We start from the raw sequence: 24,305 nt of genomic DNA, 5'->3' as shown, positions 1-24,305 counted from the left end.
GGGCCCGAACCTCCCAGCACCATAAAATTCTCGGCCCAAATCCCGGCAACGGGGAGAAGCCCGAGCCCGAGCCCGAATATTCTGACACCGGAGAGAGACCTGAACCCGCGGCCGGAGAGAGAGACTCGAACCCCGGGACTGGAGAAAGCCCGGACCTGAATCCTTCGGCCAGGGGGAGTCCGTCCGCCGCCCCGGGACCTGTGAGGAACTGAGCTCGAACCCCTGCGGCTGAAGATGTGACCCAGGAGCGGGGAGCCTCACCCTCCCAGAGTGGAAACACGATGGTCGGATAAATATCGGTCAGCACAACTGGGAAAACTCCCCGTGTCTTCCAATATTTTATTGCTCATCCAGGATGGACAGGACGTCGGTTTAATTAGAGGGCAATTCCGACAGTGCTGCACTCTGTCAGCAACCCATCACTGAGCCTATACTGACACTAAATAACAACCCCTTGCAGTAGAGCTATGGAAGATAAGAGAAAATTATTGATGAATATTAAATGTATGAAAGATGGTGTTTCAAAAGGCAGGTGACTCTGGTTCACTTTTAATGTCCTCTGAGGTGAACGAGCAAGCCTGTCAGTTGTAAAAACAGAATCATAAGAGAAATATTAGATGGAGTTATCAGCAACGATTTGAGTAGTAGAAAAGTGCAAGACTTAAGCAATCCCAATCCAGTCGATCCTGCAAAGTCTTCAACTTTGGGGGACTGGTGCCTAGGTTGGGAGAGCTGTCCTGCAGATTAGCAGTTCATCAGCTCATGTGTAGTTATACTCAGTCATTCTATCAATCAATATTCCAGGCTTCTCCACTACCAATCCCAGCACATGTCCAGCCCACCAACAGGATAGACCCAGAGATGGGTATACAATTGGGGGTATCGTGAGCCCTCAACATTGACTCTAAACCCTACAAGTCTCATAGCTTCAAGTTGAACAAGGTCAAAACTACCTCCTGCTTATTACCATGTTCTGCCACCACTGCTCCCCCGCGCCCCTCCCAAATTAGTACTCTTCCATGTTGAACACCATTTGGAAAAAGCATTGAGGAAAGCAAGGGCACGAACTATACTCTGGCCGGAAGGCTACAATGTCCACCACTAAGTGGCTCGGTAGTGCCACCACTGACCGAATTAGCAGAATCCTGAAGGACAAAGCGACCAGACTGGGCCTACGTAAATACAAGGGATTAACCTATTATCTTCACCAACCTACCTGTGGAATTGGCAGTGACCACTACACAGTCTAACCTCGAAGGCATTCTCCATTGTACAGTGTAGCACTACTGCTATGCTAAGGGGGACAAACAAAGAGATCTAGATGCCCAAATCTGGGCATCATGAGGTGCTCTGGGCCATCAGCAGCAGTATAACTGTATGCCACCACAGTCTGTAATCTCATTGCTTGGCCAATCCCTCACTCCTCCATTATCAACTGGGCAATCATTCCTGGTTTAATGGGAAGTAGGAGGGTGTGCCAGGAGCAACATCAGGTATACCTTAAAATGAGGCACCAAGCCAGTGAAACTACTACGCAGAGCTCCCTAAATGCTAAGTCCCAAAAGCAATAGACAGAGCACAGCGCTCCCACAAGGAACAGTCAGAGCAAACCTTGATCCCCGCCACACCCAATCAAGAACGATGGTGGACAATCAGGCAACTAACAGAGATATAGAAACGTAGAAAATAGGAGCAAGAGTAGGCCATTCGGCCCTTCGGACCTGCTCCGCCATTCAAAATGATCATGGCTGATCGTCTAACTCAGTACCCTGTTCTCGCCTTTTCCCCATATCCCCTGATCCCTTTAGCATTAAGAAATATATCTATCTCCTTCTTGAATACATCTAATGACTTGGCTTCCACTGCCTTCTGTGGTAGAGAATTCCACAGGTTCACCACCCTCTGAGTGAAGAAATTTCTCTTCATCTCTGTTCTAAATAGCATACCCCGTATCCTGAGACTGTGACCCCTGGTTCTGGACTCCCCAGCCATCGGGAACATCCTCCCTGCATCTAGTCTGTCTAGTCCTGTTGGAATTTTATATGTTTCGATGAGATCACCTCTCATTCTTCTAAACTCTAGTGAATATAGGTCTAGTCGACCCAATCTCTCCTCATACGTCAGTCCTGCCATCCCAGGAATCAGTCTGGTAAACCTTCGTTGCACTCCCTCCATAGTAAGGACATCCTTCCTCAGATAAGGTGACCAAAACTGCACACAATACTCCAGATGTGGTCTCACCAAGGCCCTGTATAACTGCAGTAAGACATCCCTGCTTCTGTACTCAAATCCTCTTGCAATGAAGGCCAACGTAGCATTCGCCTTCCTAACTGCTTGCTGCACCTGAATGCTCGCTTTCAGCGACTGGTGTACAAGGACACCCAGGTCTCGTTGCACATCCCTTTTTCCAAATCTTTCACCATTCAGATAATAATCTGCCTTTCTGTTTTTACAACCAAAGTGGGTAACCTCACATTTGTCCACATTATACTGCATCTGCCATGTTCTTGCCCACTCACCCAACTTGTCTAAATCACATTGGAGCCTCTTTCCATCCTCCTCACAGCTCACATTCCACCCCACGAACACCCCCATCCTCATCCATGACAGAGCCCAGCAAGTTTGAGACAAGGCTGAGGTGTTTGCAAGTGTCTTCAACCAAGTGCCGAGTGGATGATCCCACTGGGCCTCCTCCCAAGGTTCCCACCATTATATATACCAGCATCTAGCCAATTTGGTTCACTCCATGTGATATTAAGAAGCAGCTGAGTCACTGGACACAGCAAAGCCTATGGATTCTGACTATCTGTCTGTAGTACGTACTAGAACCAGTCACCCCCTAGCCAAGCTATTCTAGTGCAGTTATGCAATGGCATCTGTCCAACAATGTTGGAATGTTGCTCAGGTATGTGCTATCCACAAAAAGCAGGACAAATTTAGCACAGCCAATTACTGCCCCATTAGTTTCCCCCAATCAATCATCAGCAAACTGATGGAAGGATTCCTCAATAATGCCATCAAGCGGCACCTACTCACCAATAACCTGCTCATTGATGCTCAGTTCAGGTTCCTCGAAACCACTCTGCTCCAGACCTCATCGCAGCCTTGAGCCACGAACACAAGAACTGAATGCCAGAGAAGTGAGAATAACTGCCCTTGATATCAAGGCAGCATTAGACCAAGTATGGCAGCTAGGGGCCTTAGCAAAACTGGTCAAAGGGGGAAAACCCTCCAGTGGCTGGAGACATGCCTGCCAAAGATGACTGTGGTGGTTGAAGGCCAATTATCGCAGCTACAAGACACCGCTGCAGAAGTTGTTCTGGGATCACAGAGGAGAATTCCCCCCTCAGTGTCTAGGCTCACACATGAACAGTAGGGGCTTGGAATGGTAGCGGAGGGCAGCTTGAACCCAAAATGAGTCAGCACCTTCGGGAGAGAAGAAAACTGGGCAAGAAAGTGAGCCCAAAGCAAATGGGTAAAAATGATAGCGTAGTGTGTTAATTTAGCCTCTTATATTAAGGATTACATTGCACGAATGAAAAGCACAAGGTGTATTAGTAATTAACTCAAAATTACACTTTTTCAGATGGGCACAAGGGTGCCAGACGTAAAACATCGGGGCTACCACTCACTACAACAGGCTGGTAGCTGTAGCAGCAGAGTGCAGGGCTCCCATTTTGGCGACTTTAATTCAAGGGTTTGAATGACTTGGCAGGGAGATCCTTCCATCCTACAAAGCACAGCTCTGGGTCAAAACGGACCGTAACTTGTTACTGCCACGGGAAAAGTCACCTCCCAGGCTGTTCTGCCCTGCCAGTGGTAGGAAGCAATGTAACTGCTGAATGGCTGAAAACCTGAGGGGTGTAATCCATTAAAAAAACACTGAAGCACAGCAGTGAGTAATCTAGAACACAGCAGGCATCGATTAATCTAGAACACACCAGATGACCATTAATCTAGAGCAAAACAGGCAAGATTACTCCAGAACACAACAGACATCGATTAATCTAGTACCCAACAGATGGTGATTAATCCAGAACACAGCAGTCATCGATTATTCTCGAACATGGCAGGGGTACTTTCACTGGATAATGTGCTGCTGTCAATTAGTATTCTGTCTGGATTTTCACTACTGTATTCTGATACATTCCACCAATATACCGAGCCACTGACCAAACATTGAAAATTCAGATTTCTTTACTGAGGATCTAAATTACGTGAGTGAAACATCACAAAGCAGACACAACAATGCACTTTATTTCTGAATTTATTTTATTTCTACATTTTTGGCATTTTTGTCTTTAATCGCAGAAGGGTGTGTTCTGCTGTCTTATCTGTCAGTTCAGCGTGAATTTTGATTGGTGCTGGTTAGATCAGAGACCAAACTGTGGTGAAATATGCAAATGAGCAGGTGAGTGCACCCAAAAAGGCCCAAACTTTATGCAAATAATTGATTAATGTATGTAAATATATTCCTTTAAGCAAATCAAATTTACATAGAAAATAAGGAGCTTTGGCTGCTTGCATAATTAAGCTGGTTATACAAATACATGGGAGGAGCTTGATTAACACTTTGAGCACTGGACCTATCTTTGCACCATTGAAAATATGCACTATTCTGTTGTGTCGTTTCAGCAAGCTAGATTTGCTGCACATTTTCTATTGTTGACTATTACAAAGTAGAATTAAAGAACGGCAAAACCATCATTGAGCTTTACTGTACTAACAGTGAGAGTAAACTCAATTTAAAAAAAACTGCAATCTCCCCATACTGAATACGCCTCATAATTTACGTCTTGGACTCGAGGGTTGATGGCGATCTTCAGTGGGTGACCGAAGTGTTCCTTAATAAGGGCACGTTAATAATACTTGCACAATCCACCCGAGTTTGTGGTTTTCGCCCCTTACTCAAGTCTTACTGTGGTGGGAATAACTTGCAGGTGTTATCCTGCCTAAACAAAAGTCTTGAAATATGAGTCAAGAGGGAGCTGGAAATACCATGATTATAAAACAAGGGAACGTGGGCCCCTTTCTGGCTGATACAGAGCGCAATCCAGTTGCTTGTGAGTTCAACAAGTTGTCCAGCTGGCAAGCATTTAAAATGGGAGTGAGAGGGGTGGGGGCAGGGTCTCCCGACATCCAGATCAAATGGTCACTTGGATCCAGTATTGAGATTATGGCATCATGCTTTAGCACCTTTAGAAAGTAGGATATCATGTCCTCTACAGGCACCTATAGCTAACCTTTTTTTTTACTACCGGGTCCACTTCCTACTTTTTACTTGTTTAGATGGGGGGAGGGGGGGGAAGTGAGATGGTCGTCCCCCATAATTATTGTGTAGGTCCTCAATGTAAGATGTAACTGAAACCATTCAAAATGGCAGCAACAGGGTAGCCTCAGCACTATTATGAAGGAGAGGGTTCAAGGTGCCTTTCATCAGTTCTGTTGGAAGGCGGAGGGGCAGAAGTAACCATCATTGTCCTAAGCTGTGGTCTACTTTATTTTAACGTGGCTTGATTGGCTTATATAACAGTTAGAGAACCAGACATCAAAACAGCTTGTCCAACTGGGCAGGTTTCTGGTTTGAAGGAGCTGGACAGTCCTGCTCAATTCAGACCTGTCCAAGGTACAGATATTTTAGCTAAAGGACTCATGTTTAACCTTGAAGAGGAATCCAGTGCCAGCTTCAAAATGAAGCAACAACCAGTGGATTTGATTCAACCTCTTCCATCCCCCCAAGAAAGTATTTTACATTGTCACAGCTTATAACTTTCGCTGACAGGAATTCTTCAACGGGGATATTGCTGAGGGGGTAAGGACAGAAACCATAGGTGGCATCATCAGCGTCAGGATGGAAAATGTTCTTTGAGATAACGGTCTCAGAAAAGCTCCTTCTCATTGCATTTCTTGGGAAAGGGGTTTACTGCACTCTCTTATAAAACTATCAGACCATCTCAGATGTTCATGGGTCCCAGGTGTAATCTCTCAGTCTGCCCTCTGCAGCTTTGATACAGTACTTTGTCCAGCCAAGGCCCATTTAAATATCAGAGGCACCTGTCTCATCCTTCCGGGGCGGGGGAAGAAAAACAGTGGGGATGCGTTCACACACGCACCACCTGTTGACCAATCATAGAGCAGCATGGATTGGGGTGGGGGTGGCGGCATACGGGGACTGGGGAGATTTTCAGATCAGACCATGCTGCCCTCCTGGCTGAAGGAGGTAGTGAGAGGCACCAGGAGAGGACTGAAAATGGAGAGGAATAAAAGCAGGAGACCTGGGGAAGAGGGGGAACCCCAACATGCTGTGGTAGCAGTCCATCAAATGACTTCAAAGCTTCCATTTCTTCCCAGAGATCTGAGTCATCATCAGACCAACAATCTTAGCTTTCTCTCCATCTCGCCTTCCCCCTTTATGTAGTCTGGATTCACTCAGGGTGGACAGTGCTCTTTTGACATTATTGATATGCAAATCTTAACAATATTACAAATATGTTACTAGTCAATCTCAAGTATAAACTGCAGATCTATACAACCTCAGTTTTATATTCTAAACAGTTTAAATAATGTAAATATATACATGGTCGATTTGGGTATTTGTTTTTTTACAGAAGGTATTCACAACCGCTGGTGGCAAGTTAATGCTCCCAACGCTCTACAAACCTATCGGAAGTAACAAGCTACATTTGTGCTAATGCAAGTTGGATTCGGTGTCAAATACTGTATAACAGAGAACAAGTCCTGCTGTTCAAAGGGATGTAGTGCCATGGGTACAGCGGAATCCATATATACATATTGGCCAATTATTGAATCTGGCTCTGTCCCCGACAGTCAGTAATGGGATAGTCAAACCTCATTGTTACAAACTGAGGAACCTTGAAGAAGGTTCAGTCAGGGGTTTCATTTGTTTGAGGTTGGAGCTTCTTAACCAGGAGTTTAAAGGCTCTGTGAATGCTGGCAGAAATGAGTCACACATTTCCTGGTCAAAAGGGCGACCATGCAGTCCTCTCCCAGGCCTGCCATTGAAATGCTCAATAGTGGCTGGGGTGATGTGTTGGGGGAGGGAAGGAGGGAATTTCCTCTTAGATTTTCTCTCTTCCCTGGGTGGAACCATCTGTTCTCCACTCAGCCCCTTTTCTTGATGGCCCACCTAACCAGTGAGGGAAACTGCAGGCACATCACAGCATAGATATATTGCACCTTTAAAAAGGAAATTTTATGACTAGGCGTTTGCACTCCATCTATACGTGATTGTAAGTGTGTATCAGGATTCCACTGTATACATAACACAGAGGGCACAAGCACCTGGTTCAAGAGGGAAAATAGCCCTGGGAATTGCTTCTCAGGGTCTTATTGTTTATTCTGATTCACTGGGGAATTGGTTCCTGAAATCTACCCGTGTTTAAATGCTCAGCAGACTGCAGGGATTAATATATGCTCTCTGTGGTCCGTTATTACTCTCTCAGCTCATTTCCATTACAAAGCAGCAGGTAACTAACTCTCAAATAGCCCGTCTTCACCAAACCCAAGTCTGTCCAATTTGATATCCAATATCAATGTTCATCCAAGCTGCAGAACTCCTTTGGATCTGCGAGGAGAGGTCAGGGTCAACACTGGATGTGAAGGATTTCAGAAAAAGGGGTGTTTGGAAGGGCTTATCATTGCAAGAGTTCAAATGTCATGGAAATGGGCCATGGGGTGACCTGCTCATGTGACATTAACTAAATTCTCCAGCTGAGAGCTTTCAATCACAATCAACAACAAACTACCATTAATAAAGTGCCTTCAATGTAGAAAAAAATGTCCCAAAGTGCTTCGAGGAGGAGTACAAACGGACGCCAAGCAGAAGTGGAGGAGGTGAGTTAGGTGGCCAAAGGCGTAGTCAAATAAGTAAGTTTGTAGATGTTTAAAGGAGGGGCGAGAGGTGGGAAGGGGGAAAGTGGGGAAACTGTTCCAGAAGGTAGGTCTAAAAGAGTCAGAAATCTATAAGGTTGAATAGGCAGGGGAATGAATAGGTTAGAGGAACTAATAGGTTAGAGGAACAAACTGCTCACGACAGGGAATAAAGATGGAGGAAGTCACAGAGACAGTGCCTCCCACTTATGTCTTCCTGGGTCCGAATTACCCATCCTCAGTCAACAGCAACTGCTCATCTTGCCTGGGGATTTGATGTAGAAGGAAAATTGGTGCTGAGGCACATGATTAGAGCTACAGAATTACAATGATTTAAGTTTAAGCTGGTCAGCATTACTCTTCATGGATTGGGCTCAATCCTAAATGTTAGAGAGGCAACTACAGACTTCTCACTCTCTGCTGCCCTGTTAAAAGTTTCTGAACTGCTGGTTGGAAGCAGACATCTTATGTAGAAGGCTTCCTGTGACTTTATAATTGGGGATTTCCAACCACAATCCAAGGCCTCTGTTCGTGGTATCACTGCGGCAGAACTTCATATCACCAGTGTCACAAAATGTCTCCCAACAATCCTAAAGCACAAAACATAGCAACACTGGAATCATGAGACACTGATTGGGGCAATTATGTAGAACATACTTCCCTTTTAATTTCTTTCCTGCATAGGAATTCACGCTCCAAAGAATGGCATATGCTCTCAATGTTCTCCTTATATCTAAGTTCTAGCCTTGGTCCTGCTGTTCTGCTACTAGACTTTTCTCCGTGTCCCCCTCACCCAGCTCCCAATAGGTACTCAATATCAACCCCACCACCCCCCCCACCCAACGCCATCCCCCGCGTCCCCACCTCTCTCTCTCCCCCCCCCCCCCCCCCGCAAGGAGATTCTGCCACCCTGCACATGACTGAGATTGGGAGTCGAGAAGAGTAGGCCCATGTAATGGTGGTCCAACAAGGATTCACCACCAGGAGCTGTGCAGGGCTGTCCTGCTGTTTAGTCACAAGATTCAGTAAGCAGGAACCTTCTCTATGTCTACTTTAGGTTGATACTCCAGTGCAGTAGGGAATTGTTGAAGGCGCTGGCTGCCCTTTAGCTGAGGTATTAAATGGAGTCCCTCAGTCTGCCTGCTTGGGTGAACATTAAGGGAAGGCAGTTAAGGTTGGTATTCTGGAAGATCAGATCAAATAGGATGAAAGGGACTCTTCATCTGAACCTATCGTGATCTTTTCTAGTTATGCACTATTGGTATCTTCAGTGGCAGTGTACCCTACCCTGCTGGTAGCTTCAGTGACAGTGCACCCTACTCTGCTGGTATCTACTGAACAGGTGCTAGTCCATGTCCAATCCAGTATTTGTGTCACACCATTTCCTCTAACAAACCAGCTGCCCTGTTTGGGAGCTAAACAAAGAGCCACTGTCCTAATATATAGATTTCATTGATGTTGATGTGCTGGTACACCTCCTGACAGCGCACCCTCCAATCCATCAGTGGGCGCTGTCAGCCTCTGCTGTGGAACTCTTGTCTGACACTCAGCCACCATGGGCCCAAATACCATTGGCGTTTTATTTCGGCAAACCGACGTGGACTTGGGTCACAAAGCTGGGAAGTGCGCCAATGGGAGTTTGGGGACAGCACCAAGTAAACGAGCGCTGAATTGTGGCATCGTTGTTGCGCAGCGAGCGATAGGACAATCCTTGACGTTATCCCGAAAGTATAAAGCCGAGCATCTGGGAATCAGTGACAGAGCGGCACACTTTCAGAAGATAAGAGCTCGGTTCCCAATGTGGATTGTGAGTTGGGCCCTTTGTGTCCCTTCTCCTGTGGTGCCAGCTGTCGTCCCCGTTTTGTGTCATCACAACGCTCCATAGTTTTGGTTTGCCGCCAACTTTGTGGGACTGTGGCGCCAGAATATCTAAAGTGCAGCGAGCAGCTGGCAGTGGTACCACCTCAAGTGGAACCCCTGTTCGATTCACAAGCATTCACTCCAGTGGCTAGAGATTACTTTAGTCAGTTTTCTTATTAGGAAAAAATGTATTGGCATCAATTCTCCCCCCTTAAACTGGTAAAACCCATCAAGCTGAGATATAATCAAAGAGACGTGATCAGACCTGGTGGTTTACAGAAAAAGAACTCGTCGCTGAGCCAGACTTGCAAGTTCCGCCCCCTTGTGGTCACACAGTAAACCACCAGCATAAGGCGGTTTCCAAGACGATACTATGTGACATCCATCCCACTGGACTAGAGAGAACACTTTTTCAAAAAGGATATCCACATCAGCAAGCCTCACAATGATCCTGAAACCACTGTGCGCACCACTTTAACAACTAGCTTCTCAAAGGAGGTCATCACTGCTGTTTTAGTTTGCATGCCTGCCTATGGCTGGCACATTCGCTACCTTTTGCTTAGGAACTGTTTCGACATTTAAAGGATTCGTGTCACCGACAAGGAGCAAGGCAGAAAGCCAGCGCATGCTTGGCCCACGAACCCCTGGGTGTGTTGTACTGTGCTTTAGATCTTGGCAGCCATGCTTGATCCATTTGTATGGGTTAGAAGGGAGAGAGATCAAGTTTCCAGGCAGCAGTCCTACCCTCATACTTAATGTTGGATTAGCAATAGTTCAGGGCACCAGCAGCAGATGCAGACCCGTAGTGCCAGTGACTTAGGAGCCACATTGCGTGTGTGTGTGGGAAAATGGAGCTAATCTGCTAAAGATAGTGACGTAAAGAATAACCTTGATACATCTGTAGTTAGGGCAAGTGATTTGGTGTGACAAACCATGCAAATCTCTACACTTATTGCATGTAATCTGATTTGCTACCTGACTACTGCAGTTATGCAATTAAATCCCAGAAGCATGAAAATGTCAGACTCTAAGCAGATCAGAAGGATAACAGATCACTTGACCTATGCATAACCCAAACAGGTTAAGACGTGGGACAGCATTTTACGATTCCTGGCTGGTACGATCTACGATTCACCCTCCACAAGCGTAATTCACAAACTTTGTAAGAAGATAGTTTTTATTCTCATTTCAAGTCTCATCATGCCTTGCTGAAGGCCCTTTCTCTCTCAGCTGCTGTCCTTCTCTGCGTCCAAGTCTACACCTTTTGATTCTACAAGTGTTGCTGTCTCTTAATGCCTCGACTGTCAGAACCTAGTGTCGAATCCCCATTTGATACTGAACAAGCCCCACCTGTCTTCTAACACAGGATGACTGCCACCAAACACCTCTACCAGTGATCTAACTCTAGCTGACTATTATTTTAAAAAAAATCTCTGGTCAGGGAAATCTTGTGGTAACTAACGATCATCCCGTTCACACCCAAATGTACGGATCACATGTAACACTTGGGGGAGGGGAGATCTGATTGTTAAAATACTGGTGCTCATGCCCACTCCCCAACCAACCCACTGCTTTTACTCCCCGGACATCCTTAGCCTAACAACTGTCCGTGGGGCTTCTGCGGTGCGTATCCTCGTTGTCTTGGGTGGGTGTGGTGTTCATTTGCATTGAAGTTGTCTGTACCAGAAAGCTGCCCTGCATGTTTTCGCTTTTTTTTTTTTTTGAGTTCCACAGTGGAAGCTCGTGGCACTCCTTTCCTCTCCCGCATGTGGCCAGGGAGACTCTGAAGTCCAGCGGGCCAGAGTCGACGGTGCTCAGAAGATATCTGGGCACAGCTTCCAATCCTGTGTCTCCTTGGACTCCCAGTAGCCACCTTTGTAAACGTATAACTCCTCTCCGGTGATGGGGTCCTTTTTCTTCTCAAACCACACTGGTTGGTAGGCTTCATGTTCCCTGTCTGTAAAAGAAAGAAAGAAAGACAGACAGACAGAGACAGACAGACAGAAATTGCATTTATATAGTGCCTTTATATCATGACCTCAGGACGCCCCAATGCATTTCACAGCCAAAGAAGTACTTTTGAAGTGTAGTCACTGTTGTAATGTAGGAAACACGGCAGCCATTTTATGCACAGCAAGGTCCCACAAACAGCAATGTGATAATGACCAGATAGTCTGTTTTTTGGTAACATTGGTTGAGGGATAAATATTGGCCAGGACACCAGGGAGAAATCCCTGCTCCTCTTCAAATATTGCCGTGAGATCTTTCCCGTCCACCTGAGAGGACAGACAGGGCCTCGGTTTAACATCTTATCCGAAAGCTGGCATCTCTGACAGCGCAGCACTCCCTCAGTACTGCACCGGAGTGTCAGCCTAGATTTTATGCTCAAGTCTCTGGAATGGGACTTGAACCCACAACGTTCTGACTCAGAGGCAAGAGTGCTACCAACTGAGCCACGGCTGACACCTAAGTCAGTTCCCAATATTGAGAGCACACCTTCTTTCCTCAGTGTGATTTTTCCCTTTACCCTAATCTCTATGCCTACTCCTGAGGTTACTGGGTTAATGAATTGTCCCTTGTTTGTGGATAGTTTTGCCCCGTAAGCCTTATGCCTGCTGGGAGATGATTGATGCCTCCTATGCATTTCATTGAGGTCCCCTGACGGCTATCAGAGGCTAAGCTGGATTCAAGCCCTGGTGCCAGAGGTGAAGGCTCAGTGGTCTGAGTCACTGCCCCACCCAGTTCCACTTCCAGTTGTAGCTGAGCTGCGACAAGTGCACCGAGTGCTCACCTTCCTCCGAAGCTTTAACCACCTCCGCCTCCCTCAAGCGCCGCACGGCTCTCTGCTTCTCCTCCAATCGCTGCTTCTCCACGTTCGCCTCCTCCCATTTGCCGTTCTCCATCAGGCGTTGATCCGGTCGCAGGCGGCTGTCGGTCGGTGCCACCGCGCACTCAGTTTCATTCAGGGTCAACGCCAGCTCAGAGAAGTAGTACATGTTTTCTGCATTGTCACTGTCATAGAAAAATAAACTGTTACTGTACCTCCTAGTAGAACAACCAAGATATATTGGCCTTGGAAGGGGGTTCAGCGCAGATTCACCAAAAAGGATTAAATTATGAGGACTTGGCATAAACTTGGCTTTTATTCCCTTGAGGGTAGATGGTTGAGGGATGACCTGAACAAGGTGTTTAAAATTTGATTCAATAGGGTAGATACAGAGAAACTACGTCGTCTGGCGGAAGAATCCAAACAAGGGGGCATAATCTTAAAATTAGAGCCAGGCCATTCAGGAGTGAAATCAGGAAACACTTTTTCACACAAAGGGTAGTAGAAATCTGGAACTCATTCCCACAAAACGCTGTGGATGCTGGGGTCAACTGAAATTTTCAAGACAGAGATCAATAGATTTTTGTCGGGTATGGAGAGATATGGAGGCGGGTAAATGGAGTTGAAGTACAGATCAGCCGCAATCTAACTGAATGGTGGAACAGGCTCGAGGGGCTGAATGGCCTACTCCTGTTGCTATGTTCCGAAGACCATCTAGGCCTCAGGCTGCACAGGGTGATAACACTGGCTGGAGGTGCCATGTATGTCTCTTTAAAAAAAAATAGCAACTACATGTGAATGAAGCACAACTTGCATTTATATAGCACCTTTAACACAGAAAATGTTCCAGGGTGCTGCACAGAAGGGATAAAAAAAAATAAAATAAATAAAGGCATGGACAACAAGCCATGGTGTGAGAGACAGAAGTAGTGACTAAAAGCTTGTTTGAAAAGATGGTCTGAGGTATATAAAGGTGGAAAGATGATGAGATTTAGGGAGGGAATTCCAATGAGTGGGACCTAAGCAGCTGAAGGCTCCTCCACCAACGGTGGGGCCACAGGAGGGCAGGATGGATATGGATGAAGGACCAAGGGTGCAGGAGGGGACGTAAGGCTGGATGAGACCGTAGAGAAAGGGTGGGGCAAGGCCATTGAGGGACGAGGACAAATTCAATCCCTTAGGGACAGGGAGTATGGGACCATTGGACTTAGTGTGGAACAGGGTAAGGCCGGCTGAATTTTGAATGGGTTTATGGAGGTGGAGGATGGGAGGCCGGAAAGTAAGATATTGGAGAAATCAAGGGGTGCCAATAGGGTGGATAAAGGTTTCATTGAAAAGTGATGAAGGGGGCAAATCTTGGATGACTTTTGCCCTCTAGGCAAAGGTTAAATGTTGCAGCCCGACTGCTGCTCTGACTGAGATCATCGAATTCAGCACAAGACGTTGACCATGAGATCTTCTGGTCTGCATGGCTTAATATACACTGGGTCTATCCCCACTAGGCCATTGGGGTATCCATAGGAAAGCAGTTTCCTGCGGGTCCATTCTGCTTCACCAGTTTATGTTTGATCCCTTGTATCATTTCATAGCTAACTACGAGATAATTATCTCTTGTGCGGTTCAGTGATGCATTAGGCATGGCTGAGATGGTGGACAAGTAACTTATTTTCATACCTTTGCGCAGTTGTAGCTGTAAGTGGAAGGAAGATTGTGGGAACAGGATCACCAGGAACTAAGTATAGCTGGGAAGAGGTGAGCGAAGGAAAAAGATTGTACAGCATCTAGTTATAATTGGTTGTAAGCGAGTGCAAGGGTTAACTCTCCCCACTTGTAATGGAAGTTTGGGAGTTTTACAGTAACAGTACATAAATCACCTCTGCTGGGAACAAGTTGTCCAGTGGCCCACTGTAACCGGGAAGAAATGGGTGCATAAGTCAGTGTGGACAATTGGATTGTAGAATCTTACAGCACAGAAGGAGGCCATTCAGCCAATCGTGCCTGTGCTGGTTCTTTATCAGAGCAGAGAATCAGATGGGGGCTTGTCTGGGATTGGAGATAGTGTAAATTGCTGCATTCAGAACCTGCTAGCGGTAAAGATGACGTTTAACAGATTTGTACTGCGCAGTGAGCTTGTGAAGTCAGCAGCCGATACTCACGGAAGTTCGTACTTCCTCCACAGCACTTTGGGTGGGAGAGTCTGGTAGACAGTTTTCTGTTTGCCCTCGGAGCTGATCCCACCTTGACTGCTGTGCACAACCTTCGCAAACTCCATCTTCTCGTCCCATGTCCCCGAAAGAATGTAGTTGGCTGTGCCTTCTGGATCTGTCACCACGCCAGTCACCTGATTGCACCAAAATAAAAATGTCCTCTTATCACGTTACACAGGACTTCCCCAAACTCAGAGGGAGACCTTCATCGATCAGTCTAGTCATCCCATCTCCCAAATATCACAGTGCAATAGGGTGTCATTACATTTTAGCACTGTACTGACTATGGGATGAAACCTTACAGGAGGCAGTAAGGTAAGGACACTCATACAAACAGGACCTACCCATCCAGCTCGAACTGTACCATCACCAAGTGATATGTGTAACATTCCCCCTGTACCATCTCTGATAGCAACTTGCTCATAGAGTTCCTCCTGTACCTTCACTAATAGATGCTTAGGAACCTCAGTAAGCATGGGCTGTGGAAAGGTCATTCAGCCCATTAAGCCTATTCAAAGTTTGACATAAATACTCTTTGATCTCCAAGGATAATTAAGAAAAACCTTCACATCTCCACTATATGGAGTAGTTGAGGTGAATAGCATAGAAGCATTTAAAGGGAAAGCTAGATAAGTACATTAGGGAGAAAGGAATAGAAGAATATGCTGACAGGGTAAGATGAAGTAGGGTGGGAGGAGGCTTGTACGGAGCATAAACACCGGCAGAGACCAGTTGGGCCGAATGGCCTGTTTCCATGCTGTAATTCAATATTCCATCCAAGACTAGGGGAAAAAAATTCTAGTCCCCGAAATTCTGCAGGGGTTCTCCAGGCCTCCCATCGTAACTCCAGTGGGAGACCGACGCAGCCCCCGGAGAAGTGGTGTAAACAGCTGTTCTCTCGGGGTTCCAGCAGTCTTCCCCGGAGTTACGCTGGGAGACCAGGAGAACCCACTTGGAATTTCAGGGCCTCGAACGAGGCTCATCAATTTTAAACCACTGATCGTGTGCTCATGGCACAACTCAATCGGCGATGAGAAACCCAACATCAATCATAGCTGACCAGAGCTTTTCTCCTCTTTGCTCATTGAGTCTCCCTGTGCCGCATACCATTAACGGTGGAGAGAAATCAGGCAACCTGCTCCCTAGACCCTCTCTAATGTCCCTCAAACTGACTGCTGGGAGTTGTGTAAGTGCAGCTCCCTTGGCGGGATAGCTGTACGTCTGTAGGCATAACCCAGCTGAGCCATGAATTGGGGATTTTACATTATCCTTTAGTAAACAATTAAATCTCTTCGAGATTTGGATAATCCTTGTGTGTTAGCGAAACAATAAGTAGTAAATCCCCATCTCTTCCATTTCCTTCTTCCTGCTCAACTATCTCTAACCGCTTCCACACAACAGGGTGGTGGAAGCAGATTCAATAGTAACTTTTAAAAGGGAATTGGATATACAGTTGAAAAGGAAAAACAATTGCAGGGCTATGGGGAAAGAGCAGGGGGAGTGGGACTAATTGGGTAGCTCTTTCAAAGAGCCGGTACAGGTACCATAGGTGCAATGGCCTCCATCTGTGCTGTACGATTCTACGAACAGCCTCCAGTCCTGTAGCCAGAGAACAAGGAAGATGATCTCAAGATCAGACATCCTCCCCCCTCCAGAGTACTTGACTCACTCTCCTAGAAACACCTGGAGGTAGCAAACTGGCTCCAAATGGAGGGGGAAGAGGGGGAGAAATTTACTGAAGGAGGGTGAAGGTTAAAAACTACACGAAGGAAGGCCCAAACGACAGAATTAAAAGCCAAGCTTTCACAGAAAAAAAAACCCCATGCCCCCAGCAAGCTCTGCAGCTCAGAGAAAGAGATGGTAGACAGAACCATACAGTTCACAACTTTCAATAATGCACCTTTAATTTAAATAGTAACGCATTATCTTTGGTGACAATCACTAAGATTCTTTATGAACGTTGAACACACGTACTGGATGATTCAGAAATAAGTTGGAACCAAGAGAAAATTCAAAAAACCAGCACTAATTTAAGTTGCCAAAGTAAAGGTTCCCAGCTTTCAGCTGAAGTTTTCGTCAATGCAGGGACAGAGTACAAGGTGGCACTCACCTTCCTGGCACAGTCCCGCGAGAAGTAGCTGTAGGGACTGAACTTGAGTTGACACTTGTCCTTCGTCTTGCTGTTCATGATATCGATCTCTCCCGACTGAAGGACAGAGAGCACGATTATACACAGAATCTGCAGCAAACTTTTACTAAAATATCAGTATGGCTGATTGGTATTCCACAGTTGAGCAAGAACGAGGTCTGATATAATAACCTGTCCGAGGGCATTTATAATTATTAGCAATGTAGATTCAAAGATAAACTGCACTAGAGGCAACTCTCGGGACTCCCATTTACTCACTTTAATAAGCTGGACTAATCACAGTCTGTGGTGCTACTGTCACTCAACTGCTAACTATCTAGCTTTGAATTGTACGGTGAGTGGGCTGTCTGGAAATTTCAAAATTAAAAACAGGATAAAGGTCTGATTTAAATTTTTAAAAAAATCAATGTTCCACTTACTTCTGTGTCTTTTTATATGGATACTTTGGTTATCAATTTTTTTTAATGCACTTTCATCATGAGCAAAGATCAGAACATCTTGCATGGCCCCTCCCTCCAGTTCCACTTAGTTTTGGACTTGGCAAAAGGTGGTAATTATAGGCCAGTGTTATTATTAGGGACTGGAGCTAGTTTTAAAAAGCCCTGTCTGAGTGTAGCCTAGTCTTCCTTTAAACAATATTTCATAATGAACTGGATTTATAAAGTAGGACCTGCCCTATTCTGTGGTGGGTTTGGGTCTGCACAGTCACACTCAGGGTTTTTATAGCACTAATTCATAATATGAAAATACCACAATGAGAGGGAGGAAAAGACTAGCTGGTCCATCAAGCCTGCCCTATATGCATGATGGTTGGTGCTCATGACTAGACACTCCCCCCACAGCCACGTAATCACCTGGGAGAGGAAAAAGACAAGACAAAAACCCAGGGCCAATAAGGGAAAAAATAATCTGGAAAATTCCTCTCCGACCCCCTCGGGCTTTGACCATGGAACAGAGCTGTCACCGTGCTCTAATGTAGAACACTTATCCCATCTCTTCTCAGGCCTCACAACTGATGCTGAGACCACACGATACTAATGCAATACTGACTGAGATGTGGTTTGTGACCAAGGGCATAAAGACCGAGTGCAGACCTTCCCATCCTCCCGACACAATACAATTTCTACAATGTATGTGAGTGTGTTTTGTACCTTTAATTTCTTCCCCTTTTCTCCCAGCTCTGCTCGCCTGAAGCCAGCAGTTGATGCTAGGCTATTTCATTGGGGAGATGGGGAAATATCACAGCCAAACCTAATCATGTCCTCATCCAACGTCCACACGTACGCACTTTCCAGCAAGAGTCTGAGGGCATCAGGACCAGTTGTAACAGCCGTCGCTGCTCCACCTGAGATCAGCTGACTCAGTTCAGACCAGGAATTGCACCTTACTTAGATCTACCTGGCCAGCACGCAATACATAGAGCAACTGGGAAGCAATGTGTTAGTTTAGTGCACTTTTAAAATTTGGTGTGTGATATGGTCATGGAACATAGGGACATTAGGACAGGAGTACGCCATTCAGTCTCCTCGGGCCTGCTCCGCCATTCAATTAGATCATGGCTGATCTGCACCTCATTTAGCTTGGTGCCCTTAACTAACAGAAATCTATCGATCTCAGTCTTAAAAGCTCCAATTGTCTCAGCATCCACAGTCTTTTGGGGGCAGAGTTCCAAATTTCTACTACGTTTGTGAAAAGGTGCTTCCTGATTTCCCTCCTGAACAGCCTAGCTCTAATTTTAAGGTTTTGTCCCCTCGTTCTTGATTCCCCCACCACAGGAAATAGTTCCTCTGTATCTACCCTATCAAATCCTTTCCACATTTTAAATGCCTCAATCAGATCAATCTCAAGGGAATACTCACGGGAATACAAGCCAAGTTTATGCAACCTGTCCTTATAATTTAACCCTGTAAGCCCCGGTATTATGGAGCTGGCTCAGTTCATACTTTGTTATAATGAAAACATGTGCGTGCACGGCCGCCTTCTTACCTGGGGGAGGGTGAATTTCTCCCGCCCTCTCCCATTCCCTTTGTTAGTTAATGGAGGAACAAGAGATTGTAAGATGGCGACCCACCCTCTCCCTGGTGAAATGATCTTTCCGTAACTACTTGAATTTCCACATACTTAAGTCAGAAGAAGTTTATTTCTGTTCTGAGCTGCAGTAGAGAGTTTGAAAGAGCTGTAGACAGCTCGTCACTAACCTGGTCGATCCACAGTTTGCCCACGATGATGTTGTGCACTGTGGAGGTGACTTTCCTCCACACATAGTGGTTGCCCCCACAGTGGAACTGTAAGTGAATAGCACCTGTGGAACAATAAGAGACAGATGAGAGCAGAGCAGGTGTCCTTTTATTTGGGGTTAACCCGTGTATTCTGTACCCCTGCATCCTATCCTCTGTTTTATCAGACGGACAGTCTGAGAACCTGACCGTGGGTGCACAGGCTGGAGACACGTCCCATTCCCTAGCAATGCAGACAGGCTGATCTCTGAGCTGCAAAGTCTTAGAGGTGACATGATAGAGGTCTATAAAATAATTAAAGGGCTGGATAGCGTCCCTATAGATAGATTATTCCAGTTTAACAGGTTGGGGAGGACCAGGGGACACGAGTTTAAACTATGTAAGAGTAGGAATAGACTGGATATTAGGCAGTTCTTCTGGAATACATTGCCGGCTGGTGTGGTGGGTGCTGACTCTCTGCCTTCAAGAGGGAGTTCCTGACTGGGGCAGTGAACGCATCATGTGGAAGGTAAGAGAGTACATGGCTGTGGGGGTGGGGAGGGTTGGGGGGGGGGGAGTGTTTAGCCATGATGGTCCGGCCATCATGGCATGGGACAAGCTTGATGGACCAGCTGTCAATTTCATATGTTCATATGTTCTGAAGAGCTTAATTTCAAATTGAAATTAGTATTCAAATCTGCATGGATGATTCAGACTCAAAGTTATAAAACAGTCCACCACTGTACAAGAGCCAAACCTCTTTTGACTGGAAAAGTGAAGTCGAGAGTGGACATAATTCAGGTCTTTAAAAGGCTGAGAGACATGGATAATGTACATGCAACCAGGGCGTTAGAATGACACTAAGATTACAGGACACAAGTTTCTGATGAAAGGTCATTGACCTGAAACATTAACCCGACCTTCCTCTCTCCACAGATGCTGCCTGACCTGCTGAGTGTTGCCAGCATTTTCTGTTTTTATTACAGATTAGTAAAAATGGTCTTCCCCAGAGTCGGGGAGGGGTGTTAGGTGTAAAGTCCGATTAGAGGCCTTGGAGAGGGTGCAGAGGAGATTTACTAGAATGGGACCAGGGATGAAAGGCTTCAGTTACATGGAGAGACTAGAGAAGCTGGGATTGTTCTCCTTAGAGCAGAGAAAGGGGAGATTTAATAGAAGTTCAAAATCATGAAGTGTTTTGATAGAGTAAATAGGGTGAAACTGTTTCCACTGGCAGAAGGGTCGGTAACCAGAGGACACAGACTTAAGGTAATTGGCAAAAGAACCAGAGGTGAGATGAGAAGAATTTTTTTTTAAGCAGCGATTTGTTATGATCTGGAATGGACTGCCTGAAAGGGAGCTGGAAGCAGATTCAAAAAAAGGGTGCAAGGATAAACCCGGCAATTACAGGCCAGTCAGTTTAACCTCTGTGGTGGGGAAACTTTTAGAAACGATAATCTGGGACAAAATTAATAGTCACTTGGACAAATGTGGATTAATAAATGAAAGCCAACAAGGATCTGTTAAAGACAAATCATGTTTAACTAACTTGATAGAGTTTTTTGATGAGGTAACAGGAAGAGTTGATGAGGGCAATGCGGTTGATGTTGTGTATATGAACTTTCAAAAGGCGTTTGATAAAGTGTCACATAATAGGCTTGTCAGCAAAATTGAAGCCTATGGAATAAAAAGGGCAGTGGCAGCATGGATACGAAATTGGCTAAGTGACAGGGAAGAGAGTAGTGGTGAACGGTTGTTTTTCGGACTGGAGGAAGATATAGAGTGGTGTTCCCCAGGGGTTGGTACTAGGATCGCTGCTTTTTTGATATATATTAATGACTTGGACTTGGACTTGGACACAAAACTTGAAAGTGTAGTAAACAGTGAGGAGGATAGTAATAGACTTCAAGAGGACACAGATAGGCTGGTGGAATGGGCGGAGACATGGCAGGTGAAATTTAACGCAGACAAGTGCAAAGTGATACATTTTGGCAGGAAGATCGAGGAGAGGCAATATAAACTAAATGGTACAATTCTACAGGGGGTGCAGGAACAGAGAGACCTGGGGATGTATGCACACAAATCTTTGAAGGCGGCAGGTCAGATTGAGAAAGCGGTTAAAAAAGCATACGGGATCCTGGGCTTTATAAATAGAGGCATAGAGTACAAAAGCAAGGAGGTTATGTTGAACTTTTATAAAACATTGGTTCAGCCACAACTGGAGTAGTGTGTCCAATTCTGGGCACCGCACATTAGGAAGGATTAGAGAGGGTGCAGAAAAGATTTACTAGAATGATTCCAGGAATGAGGGACTTCAGTTATGAGGGTAGACTGGAGAAGCTGGAGTTGTTCTCTTTACAGCAGAGAAGGTTGAGAGGAGATTTGATAGAAGTGTTCAAAATCACAGAGGGTTTAGTTAAAGTAAAGAAAGAGAAACTGTTCCCATTGGTGGAAGGGGTGAAAATCAGAGTACACAGGTTTAAAGTGATTGGCAAAAGAACCAAAGGCAACATGAGGAAAAACTTTTTTTACACAGCGAGTAGTTATGATCTGGAATGCGCTTCCTGAAGGGGTGGTGGAAGCAGATTCAATCACGGCTTTCAAAAAGTAATTGGATAAATACTTGAAGGGAAAAAATGTGCAGGGCTACGGGGAAAGACTAGGGGATTGGGACTAACTGGATTGCTCTTATAAAGAGCTGGCATGGGCTTGATGGGCCGAATAGCCTTCTGTGCTATAACCATTCTATGATTCTAACTTTCAAAAGGGAACTGGATAAATACTTGAAGGGGAGAAAATTGCAGGGCTATGGGGAAAGAGCAGTGAAAGTGGGACTAATTGGCTAGTTCTTTCAAAGAGCCAGCACAGGCTCGATTGGCCGAATGGCTTACTTCTGTGCTGTATGATTCTATGATTCTAAAAGCGGCTAATCGCTTGGAAAGTAACTGTTTTAAACAAGAAAGGGAGAAAGAAAAACCACAAAAGCTGGAAACGCACAACATGGAGATCAACATCTAACAGAGAAAAGACAGATTCATGTTGCAAATGTAACCTTTCATCAGAACTGGCACGCTCACTACTTCTACTGGACCACAAGGATGCCAGGATACGAACATTCGAAAATGACGGTCAGGAAAAGACCAGCTCGTCCATCAAGCCTTCCCCACACTCACGATGGTTGGAGCATGACCAGACCCTTCCTACCCCTCCCCACACCCCTTCTCCCGCAGGCATGTCATCTCCTGGGAGAGGCAAAAACCCAGGGCCATTAATGGGGGAAAAAAAGAGAAAATTCCTCTCCGACCCCCTTAGCCGATCGAGACCAGTCCAGGAGATCACACTGAAATGTGATAGAACAAAGAGAACAAAGCAGAGGGGAAAGTCAGATATTCAAATCTACTAATTATTTTTACAAATAGGCAACTAAAGCGTTTGATTGTTTGTTAACAGTATTTGAAATGTTGGAAAGGAAAGTGCTTCACAGTAGACGTCAGAACTGATGGGGGATTAGACATAAAGATATTTCAAACACAAAGGCTTTGGGAAAGACAATGGATGAGTTGGAAATTAGTTCAAAACACCGGATTGTGAATGATAGTGGAATAAGAAATGCTGGAAATACACGGCTAATGTGTCAGCATCTGTAAAGAGGAAAAAGAGTGGTTAACCTTTCAGCTAGAATCTTCATGACAACTTGGTTCTGAGTTCTGATCTTCACCCAAAATATTGACCGGATTTTCCTCTTTTCAGGTACTGACGGATCCACTGTGTATTTCCCGATATTTTTTTGCTTTTACTTTAAGTTTTCAACTTCTGCAGGTTTTTCTTTTTATCTATATGGGAACATGGGGGGAGGGAAATCTGTATGGGAATATGGAGGGAGTGAACAGTTAAGGCCTGATGTTACTAAAGTCAATGCTCAGATCAAAGGACTGAAGAATGCCCAGGAGCAACAGGAGACACTAGGGGTAATTCTGCACTCCACAGGGAGATTGGCATCCGGCTTGTTTTAAAAGAAAGATGTTTGGCAAAGCTGTCATCCAATCTGCATTTCTCCAATGCGTACGGTATACGAGACTCAGAGTGTGCGAGGCTGGACTTACACTAAATAATTTTCTCGCATGGAAAGAATTTTTGGAGCCCTGGACGACAGTGTGAGAAGAAATGAAAAGACAGGTATCCATCTGCTTTGGTTACAGGGGAAAGCGAGTGGGCAAATGGAGGAGTGAACAAGAGCTTTGCAGAGATAGCAATCCCTAATGTTTCAGAGGGCATTTTAGTAATCGCATGACCATCCCTTTAAACCAATTTTTAGTGTGTTCCAAGAGCAGAGCTTTCCCTAGCAGGCGGTTGCGGAAACTTAGCACGCCCAAAAATCCCTTGAAGATGATAATAACAAAATAGAAATTTAACAGTTTAATGGGAAATTTCAACACTTGACTGTCACAGGCCGACAAACATCACCCATTACAGAGGGAATTCCGCTCACTGACCCACATTGCCTTCGAAGCGGAGACACTTCCTGACTGTCCTGGAAGAATTGAACCTCAGCAAAACCCGGCCAAAAAAACAGAGACCTCCCATTACTGAGTGTAATGGAGACCTGAGCTGCGCTGCTGCAAGGGGGAGAAATCCGCTGTTGCCTCTGGTGCCTTGGGGGGGGGGGGGGGGGAGAAATACCTGTTGATACTGCTGGGGCCGTTTACTTCCTGCAGATAGCTTGGTGAGTGGGCGCTGCTGGGGTCACTGCTGTTGCTGCACCTTCTGCCATTGAGCTGTTTTGTTTACAGAAGTTCAAGCACGGAGGTAACCTTCATCTGCTAAACGTGTTGCAGGAGCACAGATTAGGCTATGGGAAATTTATACCTTTCCCTGGTCCCTCTACTGTGCCCTGTTGTTATACCACTTACAATATACTGAAATCTGGATATACTTTCACATCCATGATTTCTTGGGTAGCATGCTCCTAATATCAGGCCATTCCAATATCGAGTTACATCAAAACTACAGCTCTGAAACAGGCCATTCGGCCCATCTGGTCTATGCCGGTATTTATGCTCCACACCAGCCTTCTCCAACCCCTCTTCAGCTAACCCTATCAAGATATCGTTCTATTCCTTTCCTCCTCATGTAGCTTCCCCTTAAATGCATCAATAGGG

At 45.5% G+C, this 24,305-nt stretch overlaps 1 protein-coding gene across 8 annotated transcripts in view; it reads right to left on the bottom strand.

Annotated features, from left to right (window-relative positions):
• Positions 1-8,794: 8,794 nt before the first annotated feature.
• LOC137342013 (oxysterol-binding protein 2-like) overlaps positions 8,795-24,305 on the bottom strand; it is a 286,909-nt gene continuing 271,398 nt past the window's right edge. For all 8 annotated transcript variants that reach the window (XM_068005597.1, XM_068005599.1, XM_068005598.1 and 5 more), the window contains 5 exons: positions 19,132-19,235; positions 16,895-16,990; positions 14,734-14,918; positions 12,542-12,762; positions 8,795-11,707 (listed from right to left, as the gene is read on the bottom strand). In XM_068005597.1, the coding sequence (XP_067861698.1) occupies positions 11,565-11,707; positions 12,542-12,762; positions 14,734-14,918; positions 16,895-16,990; positions 19,132-19,235 (749 nt within the window). In that variant the 3' untranslated portion in view covers positions 8,795-11,564. The remainder of the gene's footprint in view (positions 11,708-12,541; positions 12,763-14,733; positions 14,919-16,894; positions 16,991-19,131; positions 19,236-24,305) is intronic.

Source organism: Heptranchias perlo, chromosome 25 (genome assembly GCF_035084215.1).
Source record: "Heptranchias perlo isolate sHepPer1 chromosome 25, sHepPer1.hap1, whole genome shotgun sequence".
Classification (NCBI taxonomy): Eukaryota; Metazoa; Chordata; class Chondrichthyes; order Hexanchiformes; family Hexanchidae; genus Heptranchias; species Heptranchias perlo.
The sequence above is the reverse complement of the archived record's forward strand: the minus strand, read 5'-3'. Positions and strand labels throughout refer to the sequence as shown.